The sequence below is a fragment of the Nycticebus coucang genome, chromosome 7 (genome assembly GCF_027406575.1).
Source record: "Nycticebus coucang isolate mNycCou1 chromosome 7, mNycCou1.pri, whole genome shotgun sequence".
NCBI classification, from domain to species: domain Eukaryota; kingdom Metazoa; phylum Chordata; class Mammalia; order Primates; family Lorisidae; genus Nycticebus; species Nycticebus coucang.
The window spans coordinates 79,122,240-79,135,862 of NC_069786.1; the positions used below are offsets into that span (position 1 = coordinate 79,122,240).

At 35.9% G+C, this 13,623-nt stretch overlaps 1 protein-coding gene across 5 annotated transcripts in view; it reads right to left on the minus strand.

The window, feature by feature from the left end:
- Positions 1-13,623, minus strand: part of PDE1A (phosphodiesterase 1A) — a 402,616-nt gene that overhangs the window by 105,574 nt on the left and 283,419 nt on the right. For all 5 annotated transcript variants that reach the window (XM_053597603.1, XM_053597605.1, XM_053597604.1 and 2 more), the window contains one exon: positions 540-653. In XM_053597603.1, the coding sequence (XP_053453578.1) occupies positions 540-653 (114 nt within the window). The remainder of the gene's footprint in view (positions 1-539; positions 654-13,623) is intronic.

The following is a 13,623-nucleotide window of genomic DNA, read 5'->3' on the forward strand; positions in this document are numbered from 1 at the left end:
GAGTTTAAGTCTGCAGTGAGCTATCATGAGGCCACAGGACTCTGGCACTGGCAATACAGCAAGATTCTGTCCCCACAGAACAAAACAACACAGGGCTAGCCCTCAGCAGCCTTCACAAGCTCTGCATGGAGAGACTGATGGATGTCTCTCCTGGGAATGCGTGGAAAACCCTTACATCAGTGAAAACTAATACAAACCTACACACGTCTCTGACATTTAAAAGTCAGGGCCTAAGGACAGTGAGGGTGGAGGGAGAGAAGATTTTAATTTTTTTAAATGTTATATTTTATAACTTTAGTGTTTGACTATTTTATGACATTAACGCATTTGGATCAAGAAGTATATTTTTTACCCCAGAGAATCATCATCCAGTTAATTTGCTCCATGACGAAGAACCTTTTACATTTTAATAAGATTTTGATCTTGGTTTCATACAAAGATATGCTAAATTCATGTTTGAGATAAAGGAGAGTCAAGAATGAGGAATCAAGAGGAGAGGGAGGCAAAGAAGTTAAAAGGGAGAGGAAGTTAAAACTTACCTGGTTTCATCGATATAAACTGCTTCCAGCACAGATGCTGCATATTCAATATTTTTCTTTAAGTCAACGACATTAACGTCACCTTTTTCCAGCTGCTTCACTAAGCATCTTAGTCTATTTCAAAAAATAGCCAGAGAGAGAAAGAGATGTAACTATACGAAAAATAGTACAATATTAAATGCACACATTGAATAAGCCCTTTAACATAGCTGTTTCTAGGTCATCAAATAGAAATATTTTCAGAGATTATTTCTTAGTATAAATAAGGCCAGTTTGTATCACATAAGCAATTATTAGAAACTATATTTGCCTCCCAGTAACATTAGGGGTGTAGCTACTTAGGTTGAGTGCCATATTTCAAGGATGGTCTTCTTGAAAATTCAAGACAATACAGACATTTTCATAACAGTTTAGTCTATTAGTAGAATTTATTCTGTGGCCATTCAGCTTATTCAGATTTGGCACTAAGGAAATACTTAAAGGAGGCTCTTCTAACTGCTGCAGTAGCTATTGTTTATTGCATACAACAATAAAAACAAAAATGGAAAGCAAAAAATCCCCTCCAAAGTTAATCAAGATGAGAAAAAATATACATGCATATATCCTTAGTGCTTTTATTGCAATGATTTTTCACCTGAGGCAAATCTGAAAATATTTTTTCTTATTTTCATCCATAAAATCATGTTTCCTAAGTCTCTGAGGAATTTAAAAGCACAGGACTCAGCTAGACTCCTGACTTACAGAAAGTTAGATAAGTAATGTTATCTAACTTCAAGTAGATAAGCAGGTACCTTTAGTTAAGATAGATAGAAGTTAGATAACTTGAGTTAAGTAAGGTTAATAAGTAAAACTTAGTGTTAAGCCACTAAGTTTTGGAATAACTGTAATACAACAATAGATATCTAATGTAGTGAGGCGATACAAAAACTCAATAAATTTATAACACTTTTGCAAACATCTATGCATTACATGGTAAGCCAGGTATTTCTGAAGTATGTATACTAGGCTATGCAGAAAAGGAACAAATATTCCTTACTCTCAACATACTATAGATAAGCAATATGAAGACAATTCACCTCTTTTCCTAAGTCATGAGACAGAATTTAATTCCATTTCTGTTCAAATGTACTTTAAAAGAAAGAATAGCATGCATGTATTTTTAGGCATATCTCAGAGAGATTTGCAGATTTTCTGACAATTTGCTTTAGATGATTTCCAGTGCCAAATCTTAGGATATAAAGGCTGATTAAGATTTCAGCAAAGGTATTAGACATTACCCACAAAAATCACTTTATTTCTCATGAAATAAATCCACTTAGATTAAAAGTGACAGTTACTTATTCAGGAAACTGTCAACAATTGCTTTTATATACCATTTACTTTTGTATAGCAAATAATATATGCAGACAATAATGAAAAATAAATTCTATGTACTTATGTTATAAGTACAAACTCAGCAAAGCAAAGCACAATAAAAATAACAAGTAAAACAAATTACTTACAAAAATTAAAACACTGAATATAGTGATAATGGATCAATGCATTGAGATTTTTGTCATGGTTATGACTCAAGATCATATCTTGCTAAATTGCCTTTTATTTATGAAAGTAAATGAGTTTTTCTTTCCCAGAGCTCTCCATTGGCTTAGAAATACATGCGTATAACATATAACAGTCATGTGTCCTTCCTGTGAGAATTGAGTATAACTCAGTTGCACTTAGTTGTATAATGTGGTTTAAAAATAGTGAGTACTTAAGATGGTAGCCTTGCCTTCTTTTTTGAATAACTGCACTCTATTTTTATTCATTAGCAATTTTCCTACCAAAAAATTACATTTTCCAGACTCTCTTAAAGCTAGGTAGGGTCACATGACAAACTTCTGGTCGATGAGATGTGAATGGAGGTTGCTGAGTGAGACTTTCAGAGCAATTATTTGAAGAGGGCTGACTCAGCTGCAAGGAGTTCTCTTGTATCCTTGCTCTCTTCTTACTGCCCAGAATGCAGTGAACTGCCCGAAGGTCCAGCCACCACTGAGGGTCATGAAATCACTTGGCAGAAGGAAACCACACAGTAAAAACAGCAGAGTAGAAGGATGGACATGGTCTGAAATCATGTTACGAATCCACCTGAATGAAATTGCCCACCTTGGACTCGTTTCAGAGGAGAGAACAACAAACGTACGCAAGCCACTATTATTTTGTGTCCTTTTGCATAAAACTGAACTCAATCCTAACTGATAAATGAACAAGAAATAAATCAAAATAAAGATCTCAAGAATGGAGAATCTTCATATTAAATGAGAGAAGGACTACCCTGGGAGACTATCCACAGGGACACTCCCTAACTTAGAACAGCCTGCAGTTGTTACAGGGGAATACTCCTATCAGGAACCATGACTGGTGACGCTTGTGATATGAAGAACCTTAGGAATTTACTTAGGAAAATTTAAGCGCTCAAATATAATGATATTCAATTCAATTCAAGCGGAGAATGGATCAGCTTGCACAATGAACACATGAACATGCTTTGTTACATAGCCATCTCAATGTGAGTTAAGAACAAAATATTATGAATATAATGCATTAATGGGGGTTAGACCATAATCAGATACAAAAAATGGCTCAGAAAAGGTACACTTCAGAGAGTTGTTACCACTCAACTAGAAAATATAATTTGATAAGGTTATAACTCTCTAAAACCATATGTCCTCCCACCCCCTCACATACTCAAACCCACTGTGCAAATCCAAAAAATATGGATAGAAATATTTTGGGGTTACCGGGACTCCTTTTTTCTCCTTTACTTGTATGCACTAAATTTTCTTTAGTGAATACATATTTCTTTTACATAAAGGGAAACCCTTTGAATTGTAAAAAGCTTATTTATAACTAGAATACCAGGTTAATGGAATAATTTATTTCATTATTATTCCAAATTGAATTTGCTTTTGTAATCAAATTATACATAGTAAAATCACCATCAATCTCATTTAGACTATTATTTTACTTTCTTTGTAGATAATAAAAGGCCAAACACATCTTCATTAATCATTTTCAAATGATTATACATTCTATACTGGTGTTTTCCAAAGTGGTTAGGCTTTACTATCTGTATATATCTGTACAAAGTTTTTGTTTATTTTTTTAAGAAGATAGATAACCATACACTGTTAACCTAATTCCTAAGCCATAATATGGGCAAATTCTCAGACATGAAGATGAAATCATGAAATCATATGCATAAAATTAAAAAGTCCCCTTAATTTAGCAAATCTCTTTTAATGATTTGGTTCCTTTCGTCAGAGTATGAAAGCCAAGCAGAAAACAGTGTCCTTGACATCTGGTTTAGGTATGTTCTAGGTTCCTAAAGCTTAGGGTAAGTAGATGGATTTGACATTCTAACCTGAGAAGTTTCTGACCCAGCAGAGTTGTGAAGACTCCACTGGCTACTGTGCTTGGTAGCAAAACAAGTTAACAGCTATTCTACTACACAGTGTAGATCAGTTATTTTAAGTAGATAATATTGGCAAAAACAAAATGTTAAAAACCCAATTTAGTTAAATAAATAATTATTTGGCATCTGTGACTGTACCTGAAGCTGTATAAAAGATATAACTATATATATATATGAATGCGTATATGTGAAAACATAAGAAGGACATCTGTGAACATATATAAATGCATATTTAAAGATAAACACGCAATTATAGTCTATATGTAAATATGCACATTTATAACGCATGGCACCTGGTGGTGTACCTGTTTTCAAGGTATTTACAAACTCTGAGGGTAGCATGACATGTGCAAACAATGTGATCAAATGTTGAAATGCATGTATTTCCCATTCCTTCTTTTATACACATCCTAATTTCCAAGCAAACTTGTTTAGTCAGTGTTCCTCAAAACATCATCCTAGATCCAAGCTCTTCTTTCTTTCTGAAATTCCTTTCTCCAATACTCCTACCAACTTTGTTTAAATCCTGTTTGATTACAACGTATATCTTGGATGCTATCTATGTCATAAGTCCTTTGAAGATTCCTGTTTATTGTGGTCTCTCCCTACATAGAAACTAACCCACACTTTGTCCATCATTAACCACATTAATGATGAAAGCTAATTTCTCTGGTTTTCATTATCATTGATTGGTTTCCCATATGTGATATTTTTCCTCATTGTTCTCTCATTAAATAAAAAACTACCAGGCATACAAAGGAGGAGAATTCACCATAAAAATGTTAAAAATAAATCAATTGAAATTGACCCAAACATGACAAAGACAATAGAATTAGTAGACAAGAATGTTAAAAGTTTTATGAAAACAAAATAATATAAACAACATTATGCCAATAAATTCAACATGTTAGACAGAATGAATAATTTTCTTACAAGGCACAAATCACCACATTCAAGAAGAAATAGAAAAACTGAATTTGTAGATAAAAATCTTCACATAAAGAAAACTCCAGGCTTAGATGACTTCTATTCTGTAAATATTTATTCAAAATTGATCAGCTGATTCCAGGAAGCCAAATTACTTTAATAACAAAAACAGATGAAATAAGAGAAAGAAGAGGAGGAGGAGAAGAAAAAATCCATTTACATAAAATTTTAGAAAATTCGAAGTACTCTTACAGTGACAGAAAGCAGACTAGTGATTATTTGGGAATGGAGGATGAAGGAAGGGGTCAAGGGAATTTTTTTTTTTTTGAGACAGAGTCTCACTGTCTCCTGGGCTAGAGTGCAGTGGTGTCAGATAGTTCACTACAACCCCAAACTCCTGGGTTCAAGGGATCCTCCTGCCTCAGCCTCCTGAGTAGCTTGGTCTATAGATGTATGCCACCACATCTGGATAAATTTTTATTTATTATGGAGATAGGCTCTAACTCCTGGCCCCAAGCAATCCTCCCACCTCGGTCTCCCAAACTGCTAGAATTAAAGGTGTGAACCACCATGCCCAGCCTCAAGGACATTTTTGAGAGTAATGGATAATATTAATTTGCGTGTTGTGGTAATGGTTTACCAAGTATATACCTATGTCTATACTTATCAAATTTCAAATTATAAAATAAAACATATAATCAGTAATTTAAGAAAGAAAAAAGCTCCATGCTAAACAGACATACTGTTATCTACCTTAATTTTTCTCATCAATTTTATGAAAACACTTAAATTCTAAATTATACTATTAAAGACAGGAAAAAAATCTAAAGCAGCATTAACTCCTAATGATTTTCTCCCAAAGAGAAAGACACAAATCTTTGATAATTCAAAACTACTTTTAAAATCATCCTGAACACATGTGCAGAGCACACTTTGATCCACTTCGCCTTTTAAAGGGACTTGCTTACCTTCTAACAACCAGGACATTTAAAGGAAGACAGAAATGAAAATAACAACACTATCTTTCAAAACAGTTGATTGGTTGTGTGATCAAATTAAGCAATTGCAGAAGAGAAACAATTTCTACTATTAAACAAAGAGTACTGAATTATAGAAAAGGAATGAGTTTTTTTATTAAGATATAGAACTATAATATTCCAAGTGAAAAAATACTCATTGTAAAATGATACACTGCTCATAATCAAGTACTTCAAATACTCTTAAGTCTACCTTCTAAGATACTGTTACATGACCCAATCTTTTTTTTAAAGAGACAGAGTTTCGCTTTGTGGCCCCCCCAGTAGAGTGCTGTGGCATCACAGCTCACAGCAACCTCCAGCTCTTGGGCTTAGGTGATTCTCTTGCCTCTGCCTCCTGAGTAGCTGGAACTACAGGTGCCCGCCACAATGCTGGGTTATTTTTTGTTGCTGTTTGTCCAGGGCTGGATTTGAACTCGCCACCCTCGGTATATGGGGCTGGCGCCCTACTCACTGAGCCACAGGTGCCGCCCACATGACCCAATCTTGCAAAAGCACCACCAATATCATTAACAATGTTCTCATATGGAAAAATCCCATGTGTTTCTACATGTTTTTATTAATTCTAGGATATAAAATACACAGGCTATCCCTAATGCAACAGAACATGTATAATATATAAAGGAATAAGTGAAATTTATACAAAGAATTGATAATTATTATATTACTATCAATGTGTTCCCATGTGTGATCTGATTCAAATTAAAAAGTGAGAAGGATATTGTAAGAAACCCATACTAAGAATCAGAAGGAGTAAATTTGATTTATTAATATCTCTAAAGATATCAACATAAAAATCTAGCAGGACAGAAAAAGCAGAAACATGGAATTGAACCTAAATTGTGTTAATAGAGTTGACAAACTCCCTTCAGCTGCAAAGGTCCTGGCACCATCCTAAATCCAGTCTGCCTCAGTTTCTCACCAGCTCCAGCCCTATGACAGCTTCTATTGTCATATTTCCATGACAGGGTCATTATTATAGCATTAGGGTTTTGAGTGGGCTAGCTAGAGTGAACCTCTGATCCATAACATCAAAACATTCAAGGCTCTTTGCAATACAGCCCTGCTTAGAATCTTGGCTGTAACAGAAACCATCTCACACTAATATCCATGTGGCTTTTATTACAATGATACAAGGAATTTCATGGAAAAGGATTAATTAGAATGCAGGAGGCCACCAGGAATCAGTTAGTCCTTTCTCTTTGCCCCTCTGCAGTACACTTGGTAACTGGGTAGAACCTGCCCAACTCCAAGCTTCCCAATAAGAGATGTAATCATTCACAGAGATAAACCTTGACCCCTCTGAGTCCAAGCTCTAGATTTCCAGAAAAGAGAACCTGATTGATCCCATTTGGACCAGGTATCAAATTAGCCATGGATCAGGAAACTAGCTCATCAGGAAGACCCATGGCCCCCGAGCTTTTGGAACCTTCCTCTAGGTTAATTATTACCCCATCCCAATTCACCACTAGCCATGGTTGTGTCCTCAGTGAGGTTCTGGGATGGGAACCAGAAGCAGTGGGCCCTGCCTTTCCTAAACTTGCAGTCTAGTTTGCTCAGGTCTGGCACCGGTAGAAGAAGGCTAGGTCATACCAAGGCCCAGGGCAGGAGACAGCTGTCTGGAGAGGGATAAAAAACCCTGCTCCTACCAGACAACCCTGAGCTTGACCATGACATGCACACACCCACAGAAAAGTGACTTGTGTGCAGTTCCACAAAGTTGGAGACATCTCATACTCCCCCAAATAATCATGATTTTCAGTTAAAAAAAAAAAATCTGTCCATAAGCAGGAGTATATGAAATCACATAAATAAGAACTGGCAGAATAAGAAGCTACTATGTCATGTTCAATAAGACTTGCTTGCCTTGAGCCTAAAACAATAAAAAATGATAACAGAAATCCTTTAGAAGTGAAGCTGTCTACTCTGAAAGTCAATGCTCAAGGAATTAAATCATAACCTTAGTCTGAGAAGCAGGCTTATAAATTTAAAGTTGACATTGTTCTTTCACTTAGGCAAATATAATTATAAAGCTCCATGCTATCTTTATTTTATGAAATAAATAATTCCTGAATTTATGTAATAGAACAAAATGGAAAAAAATGGAACCAATGTATAGTAGTTTGAGAATTAAAGTTAATAATATTTTATTGCATACTGAATATTTGCTGAGAGAATAAATTTTGGGGTATTTTTACCACCATAAAAGCTAACTGTGTGAGATGATCACTATGTAAATTTGCTTGATCAGACAAATAATTTCAATATATGTATATATGTATACACACACATACATATATATCATATATATATCAAAATATGCTGTGTACCTTAAATATATACAATAAAAATAGTATGGTAAATAGTACTAGTCTTAAAAATGTATTTACTGTAGTGTACATATAAAGGAACGAAATTATCCAGGCAGAGAATATTTTGTTTATTTTTACATACAAAAAAAACCATAATAATTCTCCTTTTTCTCCAGAAATCACAGGTTAGGTAAACTATGACTTTACTTCTAGAAGTATTTTTTTACAGAAATGTATATTGCATAATTGCATCTTATTAAAAATTTTTATAAGGAAAGAGATACAAACTTTCAGAGAGATAGAACTGATTTCAAGATTTATTTATTTCCCCCCAGAAGGAAGAAGACCTTATTAAGACCATATTGAGTCTAAGGATGGAAACTGTTATTTGTAACTGATGACTGCTACCCCTATAAAACACCATAGGTTATGTAAACTCAGGATGGCTTTTTAAAAAATTCAGATACATGTATTTAAATAAATGTATATTAAATTTGATATTTGTATTTAAATCTATGTGTTCTGATGAAGAAATTTAGTGATTTTCACCTGCTAGTAAGATATTTACGTAAACAGAGAAGACAGGTTAGGAATAGGATCTGCACATAGCAGACCCACTTGAGAACAGTTTAACATCTATGTCAGTCTCCTGGACCTTAGAAAACTCATATTTAGCACTCAGCTAAGGGACCACCTCTGTGCTAAAAACCTTTCCTTTGTCCTTCCAGATCTGCTCTACTGTTCTCTACTCCACTCCCTGACCTCAGAGCTGACCCGTAGAGACTCTATCAGGTGTTCGGTTAGAATTCACAATATGTGAGGAGAAAAGTGAAGTCAACTTAATATTCTTTGGTTCTCCCTGCAGGGTAATCCTCTACAGCAGGTTACTTTAGGCAGCCCTGTCCACTGAGTTCTCTCTCTTCCTCTCTGGATTCTGTAAGATTCTGTAACCATCGCACTCATTGACACTTCAGGTCTAATGATGATAACACATCCTCAGAGACCTAAGTTACTGGCCGAGAGGTACCACATTATTCTGGTAGTTCCTTACATTCTTTCCATGATTGTAAATGCTCCCTTTTTTAATTCCTTCTTAAATTACCCATTTTGACTGTGCCCTCTTTTTTGTGTAACTTCTTCCATACTTCCTACAAGGTTATCCTCTCATATAAGGGATCTGTAGCACAGACCTTTGGGTGTTGAAAAGATTGTAGAAACAGGGCTTTAGAATCAATGGGGGCTCATCCTACTTATGTTCACCCTTTCTCTGTGTCCATGGAGAAGAGTGACCTGATGACTAGAGAGCTACTTCTAGGCATGATCAGTGTCAGAGTGAGTCCTGGTCCATAGCAGAGCCAAAAGGGATGGGAAACCACCTAAAAGCTGAGAGTCAGCTACTACTTAGGAGATTCAAGAGAGCCATAGGACAAAATTCACACACTGGAGGAGCCTGACTCCTGAAAGGGATGTTCATTGAGAGATGTGAATGCTAGCTAAATCAGTGAATCTGTGAAATAATTTTAAAATTTAATAAAGGAAATAGACAAAAGGAGACTTATGGTTTGCATTTAAGCCTGGTAGATTAAAAACATCTTTATTGAGGCTCACAATTGAAGCTTCATTAATATCACAGGAAAAGATTGAAAAAGTAAAACAGCTACAAGAAGAAAGAGAACAGGAAAAATGCAACAGACAGAAAAGTTGATAAAACCTTTTTGGAAAAATGAAATAGTGAGATATGGTAACTGACTTAGAGATATTAAGGAAAAGAAACTAAAATGCTTCCAAAGAATGATTACTGAGGGAATCAGACAACCCCCACAGAATTTCAGAATAACTCAGGCAGTGGTGATACCCAAAATCTTAAAATTCAGGAATGGATCAAAACAGGAAGATTGTGTAGATGTTCTAGAGCTTTCAGTTTTCTTTCTAGACCTCACATAGCTGAAAACTATCCTAACTTATCCCCACAGGAAACCCAGAAATGAGACAGACTTTACAGCTATTTGCAAACAGAATTAAATGAAAGTCAGCATGTTGAGTGATGAAAACACAGGATCCTTTCTCTCACCTACTTACAGGATGAGGATTGAGGGATTCACTCCTAGAGATGCTGAGAAACCCCAAAGAAATAAGATTTTGAAAACAAAAACTCCACTGCTTGATCATCCTTTAGTGAAGCCCAGCAGGTGAAAAGTACCATCTGTACACAGAGAAACGTTAATAATTTTTCAGAGCCTGTCAATGATCAACAGGTATTGAAGGAAAACATTTGCTATGAAAATCATAGACAAATACAAACAAAATAAGGAAACATGGAGGGAACAGAAACAATATAGAGACCAAAGAGAACCATTAAATAACAAAACAAAACAAAAAACTCTGAGAAAAGAGACACATCCATACAGCAAGAACATAATGCTACTTTTAAAAAGAATACATCATGATGAAAGAACTTTTGAAAATTAACACTAATAATTTACATGAAAAGTCTAATTAGCATCCCAAGAAGTGGCCAAAAAGAAAGCAAGATAAATATACTAGAATAATAAAGATCAAATTTTTAGGGGGCAAGTTTAGGAAATCTAATATCTATCTACAGACAGGAAATAGGAAGGAGATATGGAGGAAATTATGAAAGACAAAGCCAACTTCCCCAGACTCAATCTCCGTGTTGAAAGTGTCCACCAGGGCCAGTTTAATGTGCATGGTCCTGTGCAGTCATACAGGACCTTGCACTGGGAGATGCATTTGACCAAAACAAAGACATAACAGGAAACCTAAGATAGGTAAGTGGTGAAGAAAAATCCTACAACAGGAAATATGCTCCCTTCCTAAGAAATGACGAGTACAAATGGAAGATGAAGTACAGAGGAAAGGAATAGGAGAGAAGTCTGTAAAGGAAAAAAGTATAACTGGTGAACAATGGAACTGACAGAATGTTTGGAACTTTGTTTTGACAGATCAGTTGATCATTCATAAAATTATAAAATTATATATGAAAAACAATAATTATAAAGTATAAAAGAAAGAAAAAATTACAAATGATAAGAAACAGCCAAGTTCATTACTTGATTGACAGGTAAATAATATTTGCAAAGTCACAATATTAATAAGCATTAGTAACTTAAAAACGAAATAAAGTGAAATTTAACCTTTTCTGAGAGGAATAAAATGAGGAAGATGACGGAATTGATGTACAAGGGTTATTTGTTTTGTTAGTATAGATGTCCATAAGGTCTGAAAGTGATATATGAAGAAATTGTAAAAGGTGGGGGACAGAGCACAATGGCGAACTACAAACATTTCCTTACTAGCCACTTGCAGTGAAGCAGTGGAAAGAAAACTCTAACCACCTCTGGCTAGGGAAGCCCACCTAGAGACATCACTCCAGAGACACAGTGAAGCAGTAGTGGACTTTCAGAGCCAGCAAGGAAGTCTGGAGCTGAGGAAAACCAGCACAGAAGGTAAATGCTTGGGAATAGGCAGGGACCAGCCTGGCTGTGGATGATGGGGAGCAGGAAAGGTCTGTCCTGCAGGTTTTTGATTTGGGGCTAAACCTGCTAACTGGAGAAGCCTTAAATGAGTGAGTGTGGACTGGAACAATGTCCAGCAGCCGACATTGAATACTGGGTGGGGTGGATCTCTCATTGGCTTGTTTGGGCACCAACCCTGTGGGAAGGCCATGTGAAAGAAACTGCAGGGTCCTAGTACACAGCCAGCTATGGTGCACCTGCTGATCTCGAGCATCCATCTTTGGGGTGAACTGAGCAGCTAGGGCATTATTGTCAGAGAAAACTGTGTGATGTGCTTCCTAAGGAATCTGGCAAGAGCTTTAGATCCCAATCCAAGAGGGACTGAATGCTGACAAAGCAAGAATGCCCTGAATGAGGGCAATTAAGGCAGGAAGATAGGACCCGATCTCCTGTGCAAATAAGAGTGGCATCTAGCCCTACTTTTTCACAGTGAAACAGTATGTGTTCAGGCACTTAACACCACAGTGCCACCTGGCCTCCAAGCAACATATTGCAATATATATCTATACAAACACACACACACACACACAGTTATATACACATATTTCTTTGATTTTTGTTTATATTTTTCCATTTTTACTTTCTTCAATAGCAAGGGATCCTCCATTTTTGTTATTGTTTTTCAGCTCTTTTTATTCTGTCTTTATTATTTCTCCCCCTTTTCTCTCTTTTGGTGAAGATTTTTCTGCATTTCTCATCTTTCACACACAAATTTCTCATACAACAGCTAAAAATATCTTGTGTTTCCCTTTTATATAATTGTATTTTTAATTTTCTTGATCTATTCTTACCTTTTTTTCTTTTGTCTGAGTGCTGGGGCATACAGTATTGATCTGGCGGGGGGTTACAGCATTGGTCTAGCTCAAGGAGGTCAAGAGCTCATAGTCTAGGGTATCTTTATAGCTTTGTCCTTTGGGAATACAGCATTGGTACGTCCCCACTGTGACATACTGCTGAATTTTTAATTTTTAAAATGTTTTTATCTTTCCATATTTGGTACAAGTGGTGTCTTGCTTTTTCCCAGGCAGGTAAGGAGCTCATGACTTCAAATGGCCAGCCCAACCCAGCTCCCCAAGGACCTATGTGTTGCCATATCACCCTGCTGAACAACAATATTTCTCCTATCACTTTCTCTTCTTCCACTTCCCATTCTTTTTCCTTTATTTTTCTCTTCTTTATCCCTTCTTGCTCTTTACCCTTCTCTACCTTTTGGCCTTATACCAAAAGGCCACTTCAACACCTAGGTTATAAGACAAGGCAATTTAAAGCCATGGAGGTAGTGAGAAGGACAAAGTAGGGGAAGGAAGTGAACAAGACTAAAATACACATGATGAAGAACCAATGGAAAAATTCCAGCTACATGAAAAACCAAAACAGAGCAACCTCATCAAGGGACCAAAAGGTAGATAACATAGAGGATGTCACCTAAAAATAATTAATGGAAATAACAGAAATGGAATTAAAAATATGGATGGTGGGCGGAGCCTGTGGCTCAGGGAGTAGGGCGCCGGTCCCATATGCCAGAGGTGGCGGGTTCAAACCCAGCCCTGGCCAAAAAACCACAAAAAAAAAATAAAATAAAATAAAAAAAATATATATATATATATGGATGGCAAAGGCAATGAAGGGAATTAACAAGAAAGTGGAAAAACAAAACCAAAAAATGGATGAAATATACGAAGAATATACAAAGGATATGGTGGTGCTTAAGGAATCGACAGAATCAATCAGGGAACCTAAAGATACAGTAGAAAGTATCAATAAAAGTTTAGACCATGGAGAAGAAAGAATCTCATAGCTAGAAGAAAAAACTGTAGA